The 23,368-nt window shown below is 42.6% G+C and overlaps 1 protein-coding gene across 1 annotated transcript in view; it reads right to left on the bottom strand.

The window, feature by feature from the left end:
* The window catches only part of ppfibp2b (PPFIA binding protein 2b), a gene marked incomplete at its 5' end in the record, with an annotated part of 36,010 nt that extends 13,307 nt beyond the window's left edge, over nucleotides 1-22,703 (bottom strand). Inside the window, 15 exon segments of the mRNA XM_034132877.1 lie at nucleotides 163-316; nucleotides 879-939; nucleotides 1,082-1,147; nucleotides 1,783-1,850; nucleotides 2,009-2,091; nucleotides 2,222-2,297; nucleotides 2,432-2,493; nucleotides 3,633-3,665; nucleotides 3,782-3,893; nucleotides 6,070-6,162; nucleotides 6,691-6,783; nucleotides 7,754-7,981; nucleotides 15,167-15,316; nucleotides 19,795-19,908; nucleotides 22,617-22,703. Of these exon segments, the coding sequence (XP_033988768.1) occupies nucleotides 163-316; nucleotides 879-939; nucleotides 1,082-1,147; nucleotides 1,783-1,850; nucleotides 2,009-2,091; nucleotides 2,222-2,297; nucleotides 2,432-2,493; nucleotides 3,633-3,665; nucleotides 3,782-3,893; nucleotides 6,070-6,162; nucleotides 6,691-6,783; nucleotides 7,754-7,981; nucleotides 15,167-15,316; nucleotides 19,795-19,908; nucleotides 22,617-22,703 (1,480 nt within the window).
* Nucleotides 22,704-23,368: the final 665 nt, after the last annotated feature.

Below are 23,368 nucleotides of genomic sequence, written 5' to 3' on the forward strand. Positions count from 1 at the left end.
ACCACCAAATGAAAATACCACTGAGGTTAAGGGGGAGATATGTCCCCACAAACATTTTCTTTTTTCAGAAGTAGAAAATACTGAATTTTCCAAATTGTGACAGGCAGTAGACAAAAAATGGTATGATTTAAAGATGTATTAGTGATGAATGGAGAAACTCACTGAGACCGTAGTCCTCCTGCTGGAGGCAGTGGACAGGAGACAAATACTCTTCTTCTCCCTCTCTGTCGCCATGCTTCCTGGCTCTCTGCTCTCTCTTATTTATCATGAGTTTCCCCGGCAGAGTCTGGTACTTGCTCAGCTCCATGTGAGGATTCTAGAGAATATATAACAAAACCAGTTATTTGTCTGGTCTAGAACCACATTTCAAAGAAATGACCCAAATGTCTGTGAAAGTATAGCAACAGAAGTGAACTAGTCTTTCATGCAAGATCTCCCAATTCACTGATCCCTGCTTCGAAAACAAAGAGAAAATGTTATTCTGGTATTGATCTGCTTCAGCTATGGGATATGTATTGAACCTGACTGATTTGAGATATCCCCCTTTATATTTCCATAAAGGCTGGGCAGTCTCATTTAAAGATAACAGAGAGTTAAAGCCTTTGATTTGTTACATGGAAACATCTGGGAGGCAGCCATGATACCGAGCACAACTGTCACTTCAAGTGGGGATTGGCCCTTTCTGTGTGTGTGTATAGTCAAATATTGGCTCAGATCAGTCTCAAAATAAATAAATGCTGACAGAAGGATAAACAAATGTAATTTGCGTAAAACCGCTTTTTTTTTTTTTAAACACCTTGAATTTCAGGGGGGGGGCGCAGCGCCCCTCCAAGACAATGGTAGGGGAAACACTGAAATGTGTATATATATAAACCAACCTTTTGTAATGATCCACTCTGCAATTCTTCAAGACTGCTGGAAAGCAACCTGCGTTGATGCCTTGAAAGTTAGAAAATAATAAATGGATGCCACCATATAACTTATGATTTCATATATTATGATGACTGTCTAGACTTTGAGTCCATTGAAAGCAAACAAGTCTGCACTGTTAAATAAACTAACATAAAAAGCTTCTACTCACCATGACCCATTACAAAAGCTTGTTTCCCCAGTGGACACCAGTGATGTGTCCATAGAGTCATGGATACTACAACAAATGGCACACAAAGGTTCAGATTAAAGGGATAGTTTGGATGTTTTCAAATGTGTAGTTCTTTAGTGTATCACCTCCAGCAGAGTGATTGAAACTAGATATGGGTGGCTGGAAAAGGCCCCCCTTGATTTAGGAGGACGATATATTTAGAATGTTTTCACTGCTTGTCCTTGACATCAAACAGCCTTTTCAGTCCCACAACAAGGCTGCAGTTCCCCATCAGGGCTGTGTGATGGTGAGGTAAAGCAGTGAAAATTGTTTAAATATGTGTACACTTGAACTTTTTTAGAAGGACCTTTTCCTTTTAAACAACATTACATGTCATTTAGCTGTCCCTTTTATGCAAAGCAACAAACACTTTCAATACCTACAGGAGCAATTAGAGGTTTAGTATCTTGCCCAAAGATCTGGGACTGGGGATCACTGACCCTCTGATTCCAAGCCACAGCCACTCCTTTTATAAGTGAGACACGTTTCGTCCACAGCAGTACATTGCTGAGCTCCTGTGCTCTAGCTGTCTGTTTCTCTTAATTAGTGGAGTGCTGACCGCCATCTACGCTAGGTAAAACACTGAAATGGATAAGCAACTTGTGAGATGTTTGCTGCATGTGTATTTTGAGTGTTTATACCTAGAATCAAATCCTCTCTGGTAGGGGGAAGAAGATAGCACAAATGGAGAAGATGACAGCGATGACATCTATGCAAAGGCAAAACACAATTTAGTTCATTTACTTTTGTAAATGTGTAGGGGGGTCCATTTTGAGAAAGCCATTTTACAGGACATGAATCCTGTAGGATGATATGCAAAGTGCATTGAATGTAGGTTGGAAAAAAGTGTATACTTGATCATCTTACCTCTGATCTGACAATATCAGAGTGTGCTTTATGTGTGAAGGCTCTGACTCCTGAACAGCCACTCAGATCCTCATCACTACTCCCTGGTTAAACACAAACTTGATACATCAAAAAACACTTGCAAAAACTAGGAAGGTGGAAAGAAAACCTGTATCTTACATTGTACTTCATCCAAACCTCATATTGCATAAGAGAAAATGATGTAATGCTTACCCTGTGTGAGTGCCATGACTTCCCTCATCTTTCTGTATTGGCCAAGCAGAATGGTCAGCTCCTCTATACGTCGCTCCTGTTACCAGCAATACAGACATATATAAATCAAGTAAAATAAGGGGACTAATTATTTTTCTTCAAAATAACTTTCAAACTGAACATTAAAGAAATATTCGTCATGGCAATAGTGGTAAACCCAGTTTCATTTACCTTTTCATCATTTGAAGCTAACAAAGACTCCATCCCAATCTTCAGCCTCTGGTATTCTTGGTCTAACAAAGCAAAAAAGGAGGGGTGAAAATTATATTTTGGGACTCGCAGTAAGCACAAGTCTCTGTAATTTAGGGCATCTGATGGGAGCCTGTCGGATGTTGGCAACAGACATGACTGCCATGCTAATGTGAATAAACAAGCAAAACAAATGCATAGTGACAGCACGACTGGCCACACACAATCACCTGTGACACACACACTGCACATTTTCACAGTGATAGAATTGTTGCTGTGTATTGCTTCAATGCAAATACCAACAACCTGAGTAATCCTGTGGATTCCTAAAGGAAATATCTACACAACATAAGCTCTTAAAATATTGTCACAAAACACACACACAGACAAACCACATGCCATTTCATATCCTTTCACATGCAAAAACACATCTTAAAAAGGAACTACAACAATCTTACACTATAGCTTTGAAGGAGCTTTGAAGATGAATCTTGGGATACAAATTAAGAACAAACACCAAACCTACAGCTACAGCAATTATGAGGAGGTAAAAGATAAAAGATGCAATTGATGGCATTGTGGTAAAACATATAAACCTTTTTGCAGACAGCAACAATGGGGCTTGTGTATGGTTCTGCCAGAGCGAGAGAGATTGACAGCACTCTGTAATGTCACCTCAGCTAAATATGCAGAGCTTTTCTATAGTCTCCTAAATTCACAATTAGTCAGGATTAGTCTGGTAAAGCCTTAATAATTTGATTTAAAATATGCCACTTTCTGGAGAGTAGCCATTGTATAAGTGGGACAATGTATTTATTCATTCCATGTTGCACTACTCAACACTCATAGAAACTCTTGGAAAATCATGTTAACCAGACCGGTTTGAAAGGATTGAGAGACTTATCGACATTGGTTGAATGAAACAGGAAAGTTTACTACAACCAACACAAAATGAAACCAAACACTCCACCACCATAAACCTAATTATGAGGCTAAAAGGCTTAAACATGCTTATGTCCTGGATTTGTTTAGATTTGAACTGATATCACAAAAACGATCAACAACATTATACTGAATAATTATATGTAACCAACTAACATATCGTGACAAAATGGTTGTTACATGGCTTATAAGCAGAGCAGGTTGAAAATGAGACCAGTTAAAACAGCACACCATGCCTTACATTTGTTTATCAGCTGCTTGATATACTCCTCCTCTACAGTAGGTGTCAGCAAAGAGTCAGATACAAGTCAAGCATAAGAAAGAGAGACATGTTGATTAGATGATTCAGTAATGTGGCTGACAAATGTGATTGGTCAGTCAGCTGTGTACCTCTCTCTGTGTTTTCGTCAGCTGTGCCGCCTCTTGCCATCAGTTGTGTCTGCAGACATTCGATCTCAGCGTCTTTGGAGGCCAGGAGTTGCTGCAGCTCTGATATGTCGGCCTGTGGAGAAAGAGTACACGTATGTGAACTGTAGTAGTATTTCAGGTTCCATTTACAGGTTGATGTCATTTATGTGAGAGCCACATCGAGTCAAGTAGAATAAAATGGGATGGATTTGTCAAATCTTTGGGCTGATTTAATTTCAAAGCATGGTTAATAATGTATATGCATCTCCTCAAAACCCACTACTACACAATGGGACAACAAACCAGGTACTGAATGATTCCATATTCAATCAAGGTAGGGCTAGAACTCTGAAAGCTCAGATAGGACTTTCCAAACCATGTGCTAAAATCCCCATTTCAGCACATTCACACCAGGCTTTATTTTGCAAGAAAATAGATTTGTATTATTATTTTATAACCTTTACCTTAAAGGTCCCATGTCATGCTTTTCTGGTTATTACCCGTCCCCTTGTGTGTTATGTAGCTTTTTCTGCATGTAAACGGTCTGCAGAGTCACAACCCCTCAAAGTACACCCTGTAGCGATTAAAACTCTAACACAGAAAAGACCTGTCTATGCTGCCCCAGAACGCCTCGTTGGGGATTTCTCTTTCTCCATTGTTTACTTCTTGGGTATAGTGACGTATTTCGGGTATAGTGACGTAACGTAACGTAACGGCTCCACAGATTGGTCCAAATTGACCAACCGCGGAGCCGTTACGTTACGTCCGTGGAGCCGTTACGTTTGGACCAATCCAAGGACTTCCTCACACACACACACTCGGCGGGACGTTGCGAGGCTCGCTGCTGCGAGGAGCGGGACACTGTGAGCCGGCTCACTGGTGTGGTGTCGGCGACACAGCGAGACACCGCGGAACTCAGTCTGGGCACACACAAACTCCCAGCCAGGCTGCGGGTGTGTGTGTGTGCCCAGGCTGAGTTTCGCGGTGTCTCGCTGTCTCGCAGACGGCCACTGGGCTCACAGGGGGGGGGTCAGGAGCTCCAACAAGCCGTTTAGCACAGAGAGTGAATACACATACTATACAGAGATGCTGTATGAGAAACCAATGTGAGTTTGGAAAAATGCACAGTATAAATCCATTTTAGTATACCTCAACAATGGAATTATGATCAGTAGAAATGGCCATGACATAGGACCTTTTAAATCTTGCCAAGAAGATTCTTGCCATCTTGAGGTCAAGAATTTTCAGATTTAGTTTACCATTGTTATGGTCCTAGCCACATTTAAGCCAAAGTGTATGTGTGTGTGTGTGGGGGGGCTTTTATCTAGAAAAAAAATCCCTATCCTGTGCGTCTTGTTGGGATACAACAAGTCCGGCAGTGGCTCAGTCAGTAGGGGCTTGGACTGGGAGCCTTAGGGTCGCTGGTTCAAGTCCCCGAACTATGGAATGTGGACTGGTACTTGGAGAGGTCCCAGTTCACCTCCTGGGCCCTGCCATGGTTCCCCCACTGCTCCCCGGGCGCTGTACAATAGCTGCCCACTGCTCCTAGTACTAGGTTGGGTTAAATGCAGAGGCCACATTTCACTGTGTGCTCTGCATGTGTGACCCTTAAAGAGGGTTTCATCCCTCCGGTTCTCCAATTCTATTCTAGGGCTTTTATTTTGAAATAACATCCCTCTGCCTGCGCTTCCTGTAAGAATACATATACAAGAATATACAGGGGATTAGTTTATTGCCAGGTACGTCTACATATACAAGGAATTTGCTTTGGTATCTGGTGGTGCGAACATAAACAATCTAAAAAAATAATAAGTAGGTCAAGAAAATAAATATATAAGGATAATAAAAAATAACAAATAAGTATATTTATTGATTAGATGATGTCACTCAGCTGTGTCTACCCCAATCTGCCCAGTAACTAGGTTACCATGGTCACCTGCAGCAGCAGAGGGAGGCTCATTCAGAATGCATTGAGGTTTATCTCTGACCATTTTGCCTCCTGTTCAAAAACTATGGCACCTATCAAAAGAATTACTTTGTGTGTAAAATGTGGACGTCTATTGGGAAGCTTGGCGGACTTTCTGTCACTCAGATCACTATTGGGCCAGAACGGTGGGCCAGTTCAATATGATGAAGGCAATCGAGCAGGCCGGACTCATTTTGCTCCTGAAATCTTTGAAATGATTTGAATAGCATCACACTAAATATCAGAGGAAAGGAACAAATAGGAGCAAGAAGACGAGCAGCAGAACAGGAGGAAGAGGGGGCACCTGTGCACTGTGGCAGCTCTCCTCCCACTGCTGCTTCTCCAGCTGCATGTGCTCCACTTTCAGCTGCAGACTGGACAGCTGGCTCATGAGCGACTGGTAACACACATGAAGAGAGTAAGAGATAGAGCTTGACAGAGCAGAGACACAGGAAGAGGATGTGACAGATGAGAAGAGATGAGGAGAATAAAAAGGAGAGTGAAGAGAAAGAGCTGCAGAGAGGGGTTCATAGATACAGATACAGAAGAAGAAAGGAGAGGAGGAAGGAAGCACTGGCAGTTTGCAATTTGCAACAACAAACAATGTGTTTAGGGATAATTACCCCTTAAACGCTATTGGTTCACAGTTATAAAGCATTGGAGTGCAACCAAACTAAGTTCACCTCATCAATTACAGTAGAGACTTCAGGTTTACCAAAAATATCTATGTCAGGTGTTCTTGTGGAAAAATTGAGAATGAAATGATGCTGCTCGACTGTGACCTTGATACTTACAGTAACAGTTCCACATTACATACAGGGAAAGGTACTAAAACATATAACCTATATGTATATACTGTATGTGTAACACCTGGCTGATCATAAAGATGTGAGGATTTGGTTTTACATGTTGGTTTAAAATGTACCTTTGTGGCTCTGAGTTTTCTCTCATACTGGCCCTTCTCGCCCTGCAAATCCTCCACTTTTCTCTTCAGCTGCTTTACCTCTTGAAGCAAATCCTGTAGAAAAAATAAAACACAGCATTGTTTACTCCATATATTTTATTCAAATCCAGATTCAGCAGTTTTATCAGTCATGCAGATCTACCTTCAACAATTATTTTTGAAATAATAAATGTTTTATATAAATAGAAAATGAATTACATCTAAATCAAAAACACTTCTGAACTGTCCACAAGCCAACAAGGGAGGAAATGCAAACATCAGGTGACAATCAGTGTGGTTATAGAGGTCCCTAGGACTGAACTGAAATGGTTAATAGATAAAAACATCATCCTCCTGAAAAAGATACCTCAACGTGCAGCAAACAGGAGAAGGATACACCTGAGGAAGCAGAACAAGACTAAAGCTGTCGAGCCTGCACACCAAAACATACTGTTAAATTACATGTACAGTAACATGACCCATCCACCTGGTCATTGTAGGAGGAAATGGACAGATGTCAACTTGGTTAGTAGAGAAAGTAACCACTGTCATGCAAGCAAACCACATCAAATCAGATAATAACACAATGCCTGGTCCAAGGCCCTACCAGCCAGTGGTTGAAATGTGTTTTTCCAAATGCTTCAAATGCTTGAGGAGTTGAGCGGAGAAAGCTGCAAGTTTCTCAATAACTATTGCCCTCTTATATTCATGCAACCATTACAGTAGGTCACTCACATTACTTACTAGGTTTCCCTATGGTGTTACTGACTCATTCAACAACCTTAATAACTCCTCAGATGTATGGAAGTATTTGGAAAACCAATCAAAGTATCCATGTCTGCAAAAACCAGAGTAGAGAGTGACCCAAGCATCTTGTAGCGCACACACAGACATTCTGCAAAGAAACTACAAGAGCGGTGTTAGTTTGATTCAGTGGAAATGTCCAATACCGCGTGGTGGGTGGACCGGTTAAAGTGAGAAGGGAGGAAGAGAAGAAATGGTGGGGAAGGAGTGAAAGATAAGTTCAGCCATTATGTCTCCCTACGTGTACATTCTGTCCTCCATCGGGCCTCAGGGGGTCGGAGGCAGCCAGGCTCAGGTCTGAGCTGACTGACCCGGCCCCCAGGCTGTGGCCCGGGGGGTCGCTGCCTCTGGGTTCCCCCTGCTGGGCCTCCCTCTCCTCCAGTGCCCGTTTCTCCTGAATACGAGTGCTGATCTCTTCCTGAAACCTGCACATCTGCTCTTGAAGATCACTGATGAGATTTACCACACACTAGGAGGGACGGAGTGATGGGGGACAAATTAAGTAGAAGAGATTAATTGGTGAGACGAAGAGCAAAAAGAAGCGTCCCTTAATAAAAACATATATTTGTTTACCATAAGCGTTAACACATCCAATCTTTTACAGGAAAAGAGGGAGGACATTACGTTTTCTAGGTTTTTCTAGATTAACTGCAGAAAGAGGACAGTCCAGTTTGGAAGCGGAGGTGAGGAAGCAAACACTATCAGTCATGAGAGATTGCAGGTGGTGGGCTAGGGTTGGATTGTGTTCTTCGGACTAACAGCACTCTTAATGAGGGAATGGATCAATGGGTCCTATTTATTCAGGGAGCTAAAAATCACAAATGTGTTTGAGAGGGCTTAAGATTGGACCTCAAGCAGTAATTAAATGTCAAACATTAAAAGGCTAACTTTTCATACGGTCTTTGATTTTAAACAAAGTTGACTTCATAACAACACTTAAAGGGTCAAAGTATTTTGCAATATAAAAAGATCATAGCAGACATTCTTTACAGGATAAAAGCACTTCAGCAGACTGCAGTGTTGATATGGGAAGTACTGTTGTGTTGATGTACTCAATACATTTTCACATTATTTCTGCCAAACATTCTGCTGATGTGATCTGTCTCCCAGTGGACCATCACAGCCTGTTAAACCTCTATGTGATAGCCCCACCCTGAAACTGGGCCTTGACCCAGAGTTTACCCCCAGACGGACAGAGTGTTTCTGCAGACAGATGGAGAGGAACAGCAGTGTGTGTGTGTGTGTGTGTGTGTGTGTGTGTGTGTGTGTGTGTGTGTGTGTGTGTGTGTGTGTGTGTGTGTGTGTGTGTGTGTGTGTGTGTGTGTGTGTGTGTGTGTGTGTGTGTGTGTGTGTGTGTGTGTGTGTGTGTGTGTGTGTGTGTGTGTGTGTGTGTGTGTGTGTGTGTGTGTGTGTGTTTTACAGAACCAGTTGGCTCCAAGTGAGGTTGTCCAGTGTGTTTGGAATGATTTCCTGAGGTGAGAGTGTTGCCTGCCATTCCTCCTGCCAACCGACCGGAGCCTCGCAGCTGTTACACACTCACACTTACTGTGACTAAGATGTAGAGTACTTTTAGTTGCTATGTGTCAGGAACAAAGCAAAAATAAAAAAGCAGATCATATCTGATATGTTGGATTAAGTTGTGAATGAATGTGTATCCGATCGTAGACAGTATCTCATTACCATGACAATTAAGTATCAATTGTAATTGTTAATACACCTCTTTTAAAAACAGAGAACTGAGAATACTGAGAATTTCAAGCTGGATCTGTCGTGCTACTGGGTAACTGTGTGTGATCCAGATCCCCCTCCTTCTCCGTCACAGTCGATGACAAAGAAGGGGTGGCTGTGGCTCAGGATGTAAAGTAGTTGTCCACTGACTTGAAAGGTCGGCGGGTTGATCCCCGGAAAACATGTCCAAGTGTCTTTGGGCAACATGCTGAAGCCCAAATAACACAACACAATTTCAATAGTCAACACTGAGTCTTTTCAAGTTTCAAGGCTTTTATTGTCATGTGTGCATAGCTACGGTGTAGATATGACAATGAAAATCTTAGGTCACAGGCTCCTCCAACAGTGCAACACAATAAACAGATAAAATAGTACAAGTAAATAAAATAAAATAGAATATAACAGAAACAGAATATGATAGAAACTGTGCAGAATAGTACAGTAATTGGAATATTGGTATATATGATATATGTGAGTTGCAAAGAGATGAATGTTATGGATGTTCTTTCAAAAGTTCAGGTGTTTAACAGTCTTATGGCCTGTGGGATGAAACTGTCCCAGAGTCTGGTGGTTTTAGTCCTGATGCTGCGGTACCGCCTGCCAGACGGCAGCAGACAGAACAGTTTGTTGCTGGGGTGATGGGGGTCTTTGATAATCCTGAGGGCTTTCTTCCTGAGCCGCTGGGAGCAAAGATGGCCATGGATGGCAGCTCCGTCCTGGTGATGTTCTGTGCAGTTTTCACCACCCTCTGTAGAGTCTTACGATTGAGGGCGGTGCAGCTGCCGTACCAGGCCGTGATGCAGCCAGTCAGGATACTCTCTATGGTGCACCTGTAAAAGTTGCAGAGCATCCTGGAGTCCATGTTGAACCTCCTCAGCCTGCGGAGGAAGAAGAGCCTCTGTCGAGCTGTTTTGGTGATGGTGTTTGTGTGATGAGTCCATGTCAGGTCCTCAGTGATGTGGACCCCAAGGAACCTGAAGCTGCTGACTCTCTCCACCGTAGTCCCATTGATGGCGATGGGGGCGTGTCCCTCTCCCTGCTGCTTCCTGTAATCCACAATCAGCTCCTTTGTTTTGCTGACGTTGAGATGGAAGTTGTTATCCTGGCACCAAGATGTCGTCTGTGGACCTGTTTGTTCTGTAGGCAAACTGCAGGGGGTCCAGAGAGTCAGGGAGGGAGGAGGTGATGAAGGTTTTGACTAACCGCTCAAAGCACTTCATTATGATGGAGGTGAGTGCTACTGGGCGGTAATCATTGAGGCTGGTGATTTTTGACTTTTTGGGGACAGGAACGATGGTGGAGTGTTTAAAGCATGTGGGGACTACAGACTGCAGCAGGGACCTGTTGAAGATGTCTGTGAACACCTCTGCCAGCTGATCTGCACACACCCTGAGAACACGGCCAGGGATGCCATCAGGTCCAGGAGCCTTGTGTGGATTAACCCTTTTAAAGGATTTGCACACATCTGCCCTGTCTAAAACAAAAGGGCAGGGCTCTGGCTCCTGATCTTTCTGTGCCTCCACAACCTGGCTGCTCCCGAATTTTGCAAAAAAAGCTCATCTGGGAGAGATGCGCACGCAGACAGCCCAGCAGCACCCCCCTGCTGCCCCTTTGTATTCTGTCATTGTTCTTAGTCCCGCCCACATGTTCCGGGTGTTACAGCCTTTGAAGTCAGACTACACTTTGTCTCTGTATTGTCTCTTTGCACTGCTAATAGCTCTCAGGAGTTCATACCTAGATTTCTTGTACTCCTCTGAATCTCCACCTCTGTGCGCGATAGTGCGTGCTTTCAGCTTGGAACGCACCTCGCTGTTTATCCAGGACTTTTGATTTGGGAATGTTCGTACAGTAACCTTCGGTACCACGTCATCGATGCATTTCTTCTTTTAAGTGCTATTTCGATGCAGTCAATGTTCCATTGAGGAACAGTCACACACACTCAGTTTACCATGTTAGCGTTGTGGCTTCAGGAATTGTTGGTTTGTTGGTCTCCCACTTTGTTCCAGACTAGAAATTCTCAACAACTATTAGATACCATGACCATCAAGACATGAATGGTCCCCGGAGTGTACAGAATGTTTACCATGAGGATGACATTTTTGGTTTTGGGTGGGTCTCAACAACTTTTACGATGATACTATTTGGTAGATATTAAAGTTTCCTCCATGGTGAATTTGAATCACTTGGACTTTAATACCAATTTACAACACACACACACCATTGCTGTATAGGGGATAATGCCATACTGTGTAGGAATTTGGCAAAATTGGTAGAAGAAGTCAGATGGGGCAAGAAACAAACCCCCAATGTTGACGTAGTTATCACTCTCGATCTAAAAAAGAGCCTGTGATAACCTTTGGCATAAACGCCGGGCTAGGGCGCAAAACAGCTGAGCTGCCATCTCCTTGGATCTGGAGGCATGACGGAGCCACAGAGAGAGCAGACAAATCACTCACCCCTTTTAGCTGATGTCAGAGCCAAGAGCAGAGCTACTTTGGCTGACAAGAACTTTTAGGGGGACCTGATCTAAAGGTTCAAATGGAGCTTTTCTCAGTGCGCGTAACACCAAAGCCAAATCCCATTGAGGCGCCAAAGCGCGTGACAGAGGTCTGAGTGTCTGTACTCCCCGTAGAAAACGTTTTGTCAGAGGGTGACTAAACACCGTGCTGACACCAAAACCTACGTGGCAAGATGAAATGGCAGCAGCATATGTTTTGACCGTGCTATAAGCCAGTTCCTGTCCAGCAACAGCTGGAGGAACGACAGCACGTGAGGCAGGGGGCCCGTAACGGGGTCCAGGCTTTTCCCTACACACCAAACGGAACGCTGTCCATTTGGCTGTGTAGGATGCTCTGATGTGTTCAGCTGCGCTGATCGTACACCTCCCTGGTGATTTATGTAGGCTTCCGCTGCTTTGTTGTCTGTTCCCGGCAGGACTCACACCGTGAGCTCCGGTCGCAACTCATATGTCGGGTTGACACCGGCCCCCGCCCTGTCTCCCCCGTCCGGAGGAGAGGGAGGATGGGGTAGGAATGTTTGCTTTCTAGTAAACAGCTCTGAAAAGAAATTGTGCCTGACAGTGCTTCTGCAACACAGTGCTGAAGAAAAGTGGGAGCAGATTGTAGGGCCTACTTCCTATTTATACGGAAGTGAGTCCGTAGGTGGGGCCCACGTCATAGGTGGGCGTGGATTAAGTCTGTCAGTGCTGCACACGTGCAGTGGGATTACCCAATAGCGATAGCCTTAGAGGGCGAAGCCTTATACGATATAGAACAGAGGAAAGCAGAGACAGCCTGCCTCCTCGCCCCTGAAAAGAGGACACAAGAGCAGACATCCAGAGCCAGGCGAACACAAACACTTTGCCACGCTTTTTTTCAAATCTTAGATTATACAACATAGCCTATAAAACGCCCCCTAAAAACACATATACACGCCCCTTTCAAAAATATGGCTGCCAGCGCCCCCCGACGCTCTCCGAACGCCCCCTAGGGGGCGCTGCCGCCCCCGTTGAGAACCCCTGTTGTAACTTTTACGACAAAGTAATAGAGATTGTTGTCCGGAAGGATAGGCGCATGGACTTCATCTTCAACTCAAGGTAAGACCACCATTTCATTGAAAATGGGATCTTACTATATAAGAGAGAACAATCCAATATTTAAATTAAACTACATTTAGTGGGTATCCTTTTGTTGAACGGTCTGTTTAAAATTAATCGAAGCATCAGACTGAAAAAGCTTTGGAAAATAACTGAATATTTAGATTAAGGTCAAAATATAATAATATTTGTAAATCTGACTCTGAAAGAGTCAGTGCCTCACCAGCCATGAACCTCCATGGGGGTACTAAGTGCTAGGAACTAAGTGCTGGGAACTAAGTACGGCAAAGTACTTGGTGTGAAAGCGGCTACTGTGTTACACATTACATACAATCAGGGGCGTCACCTGGACCTGGAAACATTCGGGGCTTAGCCCACAGTGGCGCCGGCGCTACAGTGGAATTTTCTACTGCAACACTCCCCACATGCACATACACAGTACACTTTGAGAGCAAAATTAAGAGATCTATGGATACATCTCTCAACCCCCATATGAAACAGAACTGTAAACAGATTTTCTTTTTTTATATTTTACAAATCACTCCCCTTTTAAACTTTATTCTTCTTTTACTGTCATGTAGTATTTCATAACTGTTTTTCATTTATTCTCTCTGGCTGTCCATCTCATAATGTTCACATAGAAACTAGCTGTCAATAGGAATATCATTCAGAAGAATTATAATTTCATGCAAAAATCTGTCACAAAAAGAGGTTGCACATTTAAATTCAGGTGTTGTTATGGCAACGTCAGTGGCCAAACAGCCAAATTTACTGCTGCAAATACGTTCAAACATGCTGTCGACACGTAAAGCAGTGGCAACCATGCCACCATTTCAGCTGACTTTTTCTCAGAAATACTGTCACATAACATCCATATATTTGTGCTAGGTTGAGGTAGGATCAACTGTGTACTGTAAGGTAGCTTCTAGCTTCATGTCGAACAGTAAGTCAACATTTTCCAGAGAGCTTTCTTTGAAATCACCAGGTAACGCTAAAAAACATTACATTTAGATTGTATGACAAAGTGTTTATTTAATATCTCTGGCTAGCTATAGCTACTTGCTAACGGTTTAGCTTACTCCCGCGGTTCAAAGTAACGTCAACGTAGCTGTAATTTATGCTTTGCTTACATGTACATGTTCGCATAACTTGGAAGTTTACTGACATTTACATACCTTGTTTACCTGGCTCAAGTGCTGGCTCTGGGGTTGTTGTGTGAGCCACCACTTGAGAATTGTCGTATTCTTTATGAAAAAAATTCTTATGTCCATCTTCAAAAACTCTGAGTCCGACTGACAGTTTAAACATTGTCACAGCTCACAGGATAGGTACCTGTCAGCCAATAAGACAGATGTTTATTTCCATTCAACTCTCTGGTTGGTCTGGTGTCTTGCCTCTGTTGCATTCACTGAACACGGGCAATTACAATTCTGCCGTCCTCTCTAGTGTCATGATGAGATTCAGGTAAAGCACGGTTAATGCAGGCGACGCCACTGCATACAATGATGGCAGGGCTTTCATAAAAGGAGCCAAACTGCTCATCATATAATCTCATGCACATGTATACTCTCTCACACACAGTGGCATTGTCTTTAGGAGCAACTAGCCCACGGACACTTCGATATGCTCGCAGGAGTAGCATTGGAACGTCACTGATATCCCAACAGGGAATGCGTATTTGTATAATTTGTGGGCAAAAGACTTAACATCTGCTAGAGAGTGAGTGTCTGATAGCAGGAAGTGATACATTTTGAATAGGTAGGAATGCATATTGCTTTGAAAAAAATGAAGGATTAGTTCTAAAAAACACTAAGACACTGCAGAAGCCCTGTGACTCACAGGCTGCTATGAGCTACAGTACGAGCTAATGTCAGGCTCACAATGACAATGCTAACTCTTGGTTGTTTAGCATGTGTAACGTTTACCATCTGAGTTAGCATGGTTCTTATTTTCCAATGAGCACTTCAGTATAGCTGGCTAATAGAAATATCAAGTAAAACAAATAATTGGCCAAGCAGAATTGAATCCTGATGATGACACTAAAGGATCGCCAAAGTCATTACATTTATTGTATCATGAATGTCTGGGATCACAACACTATTATATACAGCACAATATAGTACATGTTCCATATATTTCATGGGAAAAAGGTTTATGGGTTGATATTTTCATTTTGGAAAATGCAGTAGGGATCTTTGTCCAAAGCAACTTAAATACAAGCAGCATTTAAGCTGCTAATGGACCCACAGCTGCTCTGCAATTTTTTAACGAGTTGAGCAGAAATTGCTAATTGAAACATGCACGCACGGACACACACAGACACACACACACCTCGGCTTTGTTCTGCTCTGTGTCGGTGGGGTCTGGTTGCTGTGTGTTGGTGTGTGTCTCCTCTATGCTGACCAGCTTCAGTTTCAGGAAGGACACCTCGTCCATCAGATCCAGCTTCTGAGTCTCCAGAGAGGTCCTGCTCATCAGCTCCTGGGAGAAACACATAGCCACTGTCAGTTAGAGTAGAAAAGGATAGAAAGCCAAACTTGAACAGCTTTACAAACTACACCTATAGCAATGTCAAACACTCACTGATATTGGGCATAAAAGCACAGAGAAGTCAGACCCACTCAGAACAATGTTCTCCCCACACTAACATAGCAGGATAAGCAGGGGGCCCAGAACCCATAAGGCTAAATACACACACACACACACACACACACACACACACACACACACACACACACACACACACACACTGTCTGTGCTTCTTTTGTATGGGAAAGAAAAACACAAAGTATGTCGTAGAGTGAAGCCACCAAACATGATGAAATGTGTGGGTTTTTTTTCTCTGACACACACAAAACACACACCTCTGTGCTAACTCTCAGTGTGTCTGTGTATTTCGTTTTTCTTCTCTAAATTACTTCTAATGCAATTTCCTCCTCTCTACACTAAACGTGCCTTGGATTGTTATTTAGGCCTCTGATATCCATCCTCTGACAGAGAGAAAATAAAAAAACAAGTCTCTAAATAGGTTTGCCCACTATAACAGGTCCAGCTGGTGCAGACAGCTAAAAGTGATTCCATCAAACTAAAACAGATACATACAAGCGCCCTATATCCTTCATCCTGAAGAACATACTGCCAGTTCATTTGCTTCCAACAGTTTGACATTAAACTGTCATGAAACCAGTGAGCACATCTTGGATTCAAGTAGATGGTCTCTCTTGCATCTGGTTATTTGATCACATGATCTGATTTGACTTTTATTTAAATAATTAAATAACTTGTTTAAATTATACTTACGCAGGTTAGACTACTGTTTGGCAGTAGTGCAATTTTTTGATTTCTGTAAAACCAAATCGTCATTCTATATGGAAGCTTTCCTTACTTTAGAAGTGATGCAATTCTCTTTGACCACAGAAGGATACCATTCCATCTAAATGAAAATATCACATGCTAAACAAACTGTGTCAACACCACAGCCACAGACAGCTCAAAGCCTATTATCACACACACACACACACACACACACACACACACACACACACACACACACACACACACACACAGTGTCACCTATAGAAGGATAAGCTGCTATTTTTACAGGTAGTTTATCATAACTCATCATCATTGACATTTCATTTCTTTGAGTTATCAGGAGCAACACAAGAGGAACTATCACCCTCTCTGACAGCATTCAATTATTTAGCCAAACTGTTTTATACGTAACACAGCTACATATCATCAGAACTCATATCTGGATACACTTCTTAAAACCCTGATACCAAAATGAGCAAGCAGCATTGAAAGGGCCCTCACACACGTGTTTAGTGGCATTTCACCGGTCGACGTGCACTCTCTCAGATGATTGAAATAGCTAACACAGGAGTCAACTACAAATGGTTCATGAGTAATGCAAAGGAGCAGGGTTAAAGTGTGACCATCAACATTCACATGTAATTAGGGACCAATTGAACAAAGTCTGTTGGAGTTACACCAACTCGTCTCTAGACGAATTCCTCCAAGTACAGCACCTGCAAAAGGGGATCAATTATCAAAGCTAGCTGGATAAATATAACAAAAAATGTCACAGGGTTAGAGGGGTACTTTCTGTTGAAACTGTTGCCTTTTCATCTTTTGTCTTGACAACAGAGAGGACAAAGAGGCTATTGGGGAGTCCAAACAGAGGGCTGATTCTGTTACACACAGAGCAGAGCTCTTGTTAAATTCAGCTGACACAACTCATGAGTTTGTCAAGTAAAAAAATACTCACCTCTTCATACTGGCAAGTAAGTGGGACTAGTCTACAGTAGGGTTGACAGAAGGGGAGTGGTGGACATACTAATGATATAAAGAGTATATATATATATATATATATATACAAACTGCCTGCAGACCAAACTCAGTTCCTGGAAATCTCAAAGGAGAACTGTGTAGGATTTAGCTCTGTTTGTTCTGGGCTACTGTAGAAAAATGGTGGTGCAACATGGTAAACTCTGTGGAAGAAGATATTAAAAGGTCAAAGTTAATGACATCACAACAATTGATAGTTTGAGGGGATTATACACTGATGACAACATAATGGAACAACTGGAATAACAGCTATTATGTTCCATCTCCACAAATAGACCCCCCTGAATCCTGCTCTTTTAGGAATTTAAATCCTACAAAAAAACATGATTAATTTTGAGCACCGACAGAGAGTGTTATTCAGTAATGCAGTTGAGAAAAACTGGCTCATTCTTAAAGAGATCTTTTTCAGACATGCTTGATTTGACCAGCAGTGTCCTGTGTCTTTGGTAAAAGGTCAACAGGCCAAATGTGACTCTTGCTCATTCCTGTTGGTCTCTTCTATCTGGGGCTGACACTGCTGTATCGTCATAAGGAGCGCATAAGGAGCAAGCATTTTACCAAGGGCTGATAACAACTTTGGGCCTGTGTCCACATAGGGCCTTTTCTGGCAGTGCTGGCAGGACGTGAGCAGAGCCACCGCTCGCTGTTCAAATACTGAGTAGCTTCACCCCCTTTGAATGAATTATCTGTTCGTGCTAATACATATATTATGTTTCACCATGAACATCAACAGGAAGATTCTTGCTCTCAGAACTTGTATGAATGAACTTCAGCTTAACCCACGTGCGGAGAAAAAAGTACAACACTTACAGGCAGCAACATTCAGGGTCCACTCGGATAATCCGCTCCAACTAAGCGGCATTAGGTCTTTGTAAAGAAAGTTTCTGTCTGAAGGACATTGGCCAAAAAAAAGCTTCTCTATGGTGATGTACCCAGCACTTTTTGGAAAAGTAGAAATATCTTCAAATCAAAGCACTTGGAACAGCCGCACAAAAATGCTGCTCAGAAAAAAGCAGCTGGATGCAGTATTTCTCTTGAGGCGGAGACATGACAGCATATGCTCTCTCCTGATTGGAAACAATTGAAAAAAGATGCTGCCGCATAGAAATCAGCAATACGTAAAAACAGGCCCTGTGAACAATAACAGAATATTTCAAGCCTCATTATATTATTATGCAAAGTGCTTCACACTGACACCGTATTCAGTAGTAGCAGAGCAGTCCACAGTTCTTGATCAAAAAGGTCACCTTTGCTTTGTTCTAAACATACATGTTGTCTAAACTCATAACATTACACTGTGTCTACAGCAGTGTACAGCAACCTCCTGTTGTTTGGCAAATAATCAAAACGGCTGCCTCTCCAAACTCAGAAGCTCAAGCTAAACCCTGGCTTATACATTTTTTACCTGGCAGGATAAAATATTTTATTAACACTTCTTTTACAGCTCAAATATCAAGCTTGCCAACCTCCAGCTACTACCGTCGGTCCTGCCCCCCCTCCTGCCCCCCCTCCTGCTCCAGCTCCTGTCCCCGCTCCTGCCCCCGCTCCTGCCTCCTCTCCTGCCCCAGCAGTCTGGCCACCAGATTAGCTTAGCTCCGGCTCCGGCTCCTGCCCTCAGCGGCTTCACCTGTATGCCGCTGGGGGCGGCCTCAGATTCTCCGCCTCTGCCCTGTCTGTCTTCCCGAGATCTCCCCCGAACTGAACTTCACAGCGGACACAGAGATCTTCTGCACAGCTGGCCAGGTTAATGATTCACTAAAACAGTCAGTCACTCGAATATCATGGCAATGATTCATGGCTTTAAACTATTTCACTTGTAACTCATGGCACCTTTTTTCAAAGAACATGAAGCCAGTGTGCCAAAAAAAAAAATGCCACTGAAAAGCCCATGAATTATCGTTCACACATTTGATTACAAAGGTCCTTTACCCTTGTATTATGTTCACATTTTGCACCTGGTAGTACTGTTCGGGTCAAATTGACAGGAGGCATGATTTATGTTTAAAATAAAATACAAATATTCAAAATAACATATAAAGTCGCTAATAAACATTTTCTTTATCTTAATTCCTAACTGTAGCATTTATGATGAATGTTTCCAAATACTCTCTGCTAGATCACTTTCAAAAATGGAAGTTTCATTCGTTTCTTGGGATAAAGTTATAATTGATGTTAAAATCCACATCCAAAATAATAAAGACTTGGAATGCATATTCAGGCAAATCCAGCAAAATACAAAGTGAACTCTTCCTCTTAATGTTTATTATTTTGAACATATTTTTTACTTTATCTTATTTATAAAGCCGCAGACAAAATACAGGTTTGAACAGCACGGAAAACACCTAAATCAAATGTTGTTTTTGTCACTGGCTAAGAAGTATAGCTCTCCAAAATTATTTTGGACTGTGTGTGTGTGTGTGTGTGTGTGTGTGTGTGTGTGTGTGTGTGTGTGTGTGTGTGTGTGTGTGTGTGTGTGTGTGTGTGTGTGTGTGTGTGTGTGTGTGTGTGTGTGTGTGTGTGTGTGTGTGTGTGTGTGTGTGTGGTGTGTGTGTGTGTGTGTGTGTGTGTGTGTGTGTGTGTGTGTGCGTGTGTGTGTATGTGTGCATTACCTGTTGCAGCATCACCTCTGTAGAGGCCAACTTTTGCCGGTGTTGCTCCAGAGAACTTTCTAGGTCTCTGATCTTCTCTCCCTGGGCCTTCACCTGGTCTGTCAGAATGCTCACCTAAAGGATCAGAATCCGATCAGAATCAGAATACCTTTATTAGTCCCACAGAGGGGTAATGTACGTAGTTACAGCAGAAAAAAGTTTGTTTGTTTGGACGCAAAGTGAGAAACAGAGCTGAATTGACCAGCGGCAGATTAATACACACACTGAAGGTATTGCAAACACAAACAGAGACATGGAAACATGCACCGATATTGATGAATATACCCACATTCATACAGAAACAGACAAAACAATTGTTTTGTTAACTTGTTCTGTTGGAAAACACCTACCCATATTTTTCACGAACACACACACAAATACGCACATGCATACACAAACATACATGCACGTGCACACACACACACACACACACACATACAATGTCTCTTTGTCTTCCTTCACGCCACACAACACACATTCCTCCTGGCATACCTCAACAATTGCACATTTACTACAATCTCCTTAACGACACACTGAGCACCTGCGAATCATTACACACCCTGCAGTCTCCTGTTGTCCAAAACTCTGCCAGATCCCTTTGAAGGAGCACATTATTTTTCACCACAGCTTCTCTAAATATTAGCCCTGCAGCCAGGACCCACAGCATACTGGCAGCTAAGAATCATGATTTCAGACACTGTGGTTGTTTAGCACCTAAAACATCGAATTGACCATTACCTGACTAATGTCATCTATATCTTATATATGTTAAGTGTGTAGTACCACAAAGCTATTAAAAGACAAAGCAGGGCTCTGATATGACTGTATAAACTCCTAACATTGAAAATAAAGATGCCTACCTCTTCAGGGCTCTGCTGCTGAGCTACACACACACAAATGAAGGGGTAAAGTCCCTACTGGGATACAAGGAAGTTAGTTACTTTACAAAGAGTGTGTGTATGCTGACACAGAGTGCTTACGGAGAGGCATGTGAATGAAAAGTAAAGCAAATAACCTGAAGCAGGCAACCTGTCAACAGACAGTGAAATGTTGTGTCAGCTAAGCCCCAGTCACCTTGTATGCCAACCAATCACAGCTGGTCCTTGATGCAGAATGTGTAACAAGTAGGTGTGTAAATGAGTGAGTAAGTGAGTGAGAGACAACTTTAACCAGTCATCCATGGGGCTCTGCACTCGTTTTCATTGTTGTATTTTGGGTTTCTACAATAACAATTGTACATGCTTTCATGGTCAAAAAACGGAATATACCTGTATATGTCTAAAACTGTATGTGTTGCTGCCTGTCTCTTCAAGCCCCCATCGCGGAAAAAGCTCAGTTTGTTCTGATTGGTCAGTGCTCCTCTGGGCCCTTACGGAGCGTCCACACAGCAGCGCTAAAAAAATCTTGGAGGTGGGCGTATCTGAAGCTTGGGGATTTTTTGCGAGCAACGCGACCAACAACCAATCACATGAATCTCCCGCCCCCGACATACAAAGCACAAAAGCCCGAAGTAAACTGGATATAAACTCCCCAAACAGGCGAAAACCTACCACTGTCTCTGCCACCTCCCTCCATGCCTGGCTCCTCCGGTTTGTATCCCGGTAGGTAATTAGGGACTGGTCATAAAGCACCAGGTGATTCCCTACCGCTAATTTCTCCTCCATTTTTTGGAATATGAGGAAATGACCTGCGGTATGTCTCTCCCAGCATACACGCCGTTTGATTGGCTAGCGCTTGAACTGTCAGATTTGCATAAACGGGATTTGATTGGCTGATGCTTCCACCTCAGCTTCAAAAGTTGAACATTGCTCAACTTTGAATCCTGAAAATCCTGAAAATCTCTGCTCTGCTTCCCACAATGCAGTTTGGCGAAAAGTGAGGCAAAGTGACGTCACCCCATTCAAAGTGAATGGGCAGAAGCGTGAGAAGATTTCTTTAACGCTGCTGTGTGGACGCTCCGTAAGTGACTCGCAGCCCCAGGCTTTGAAGTCATAGTGGCCTTAATGTGAAATTACAGCTTCCAGGTCAAGGGTTGCCATTGACCAATGGACGTACATTTGAAAAGAGAGGTCTGTCAATCTGTGGTAATACATAAATTACCCAATAATCACTCTGTAAAAGTCAGTAAACACATGCTCAGACTGTTTATGGTGCCTGGGCATGTTTGTAATGACATATCTAAAGCACGAGCATAAAAGACCAGAGACTATAAGAAGTGTTTTCAGTGTGGCATCAATCCATGCAGACAAACACCTGGTTCATTTGCACATAAAGGAATTTTAAAAATGTGGTTGAAAGAAACAGTACTGAACAAGAATAACAGCTATGATTCCATGTTTTTCTTTATTTCTTTTAAATAGCAAATGTAGGATGGCAAAAGTCTCCCTGTATCTAACACAGATGTTTGCCTGGAAACATGAAAAGAGAGTTCAGGGAATGACATGCTACACACACTTCCTGCTGGAACTGCACAGGGACTTGTGTGTTTTAAGAAAGTCTGAACACACACACGCACACGCACACAACACACATATGCGCACAAACACACACACACACACAAACACACACAACACACACAACATATGGCGCACACACACAACACACAACACACACACACACACACACACACACACCACACACACACATATGCACGCACATACACCACAACACACACACACACACACACACACACACACACACACACACACACACACACATATGCACGCACATACACGCACATACACACACGCGCACAAACACACACACACGGCGCACACTCTTACCTGTAGCACCAGAGACTCCTTGTCTCCTTCTAGGCGGAGCAGTCGTTCTTGGTAGGTTTCATGGTTGGCTGAAGAACACTGTTTCGCCTGAATAAAGCCACAGAAAAACAAAGACATTAAGTCATTTCTGCTGGATCTGGATCCATACTTGAATGAGTGACAAAGTTTGATTTCAAACAGTACCTTGAGTAACTAAACTTTTGACAGAGGTTTAAATCCTTATGCCAAAACCTATAAAAGTGTATGCTTTTTTGGCAGAATTTGTGATTTTTGAAGTAAAAACACAGACATTCAACTAATTTTGCAGATAAGAACAACTCCTTTTAAATGTGCAAACAAAATATCAATGCAATCGAAGTTGTAAATGCAAACAATTGTGTTGGTATACCATTATTACGGAGCCCCTAAAGCAGGGGTCACCAACCTTTTATAAAACGTATTTAAAGTATTAAAATGCAATAAAAAGAGGTGTGTTCAATAAATGTATACTCTAGAGCAGGGGTCACCAACCTTTTTAGGATGAGAGCTCTTTTAAAAAATAAAACAAGTCGGGGGCTACTTTTACTCCTCTCTTTTTTTGCAGTGTATATATTTAGCACATTTTAACATTATGATATGCTGACCTTTAACCTTTGTGTGCTGTTTGGGTCTGTGGGACCCGTTTCAGTTTTAACTAAAATAAAATGTATTCAATTTAATTATTTTAACCTGCTTTATTAGGGGTGGACCTCACCTCCTCTAGTCAGGGGGGT

Source organism: Trematomus bernacchii, unplaced genomic scaffold, assembly GCF_902827165.1.
Source record: "Trematomus bernacchii unplaced genomic scaffold, fTreBer1.1, whole genome shotgun sequence".
Classification (NCBI taxonomy): domain Eukaryota; kingdom Metazoa; phylum Chordata; class Actinopteri; order Perciformes; family Nototheniidae; genus Trematomus; species Trematomus bernacchii.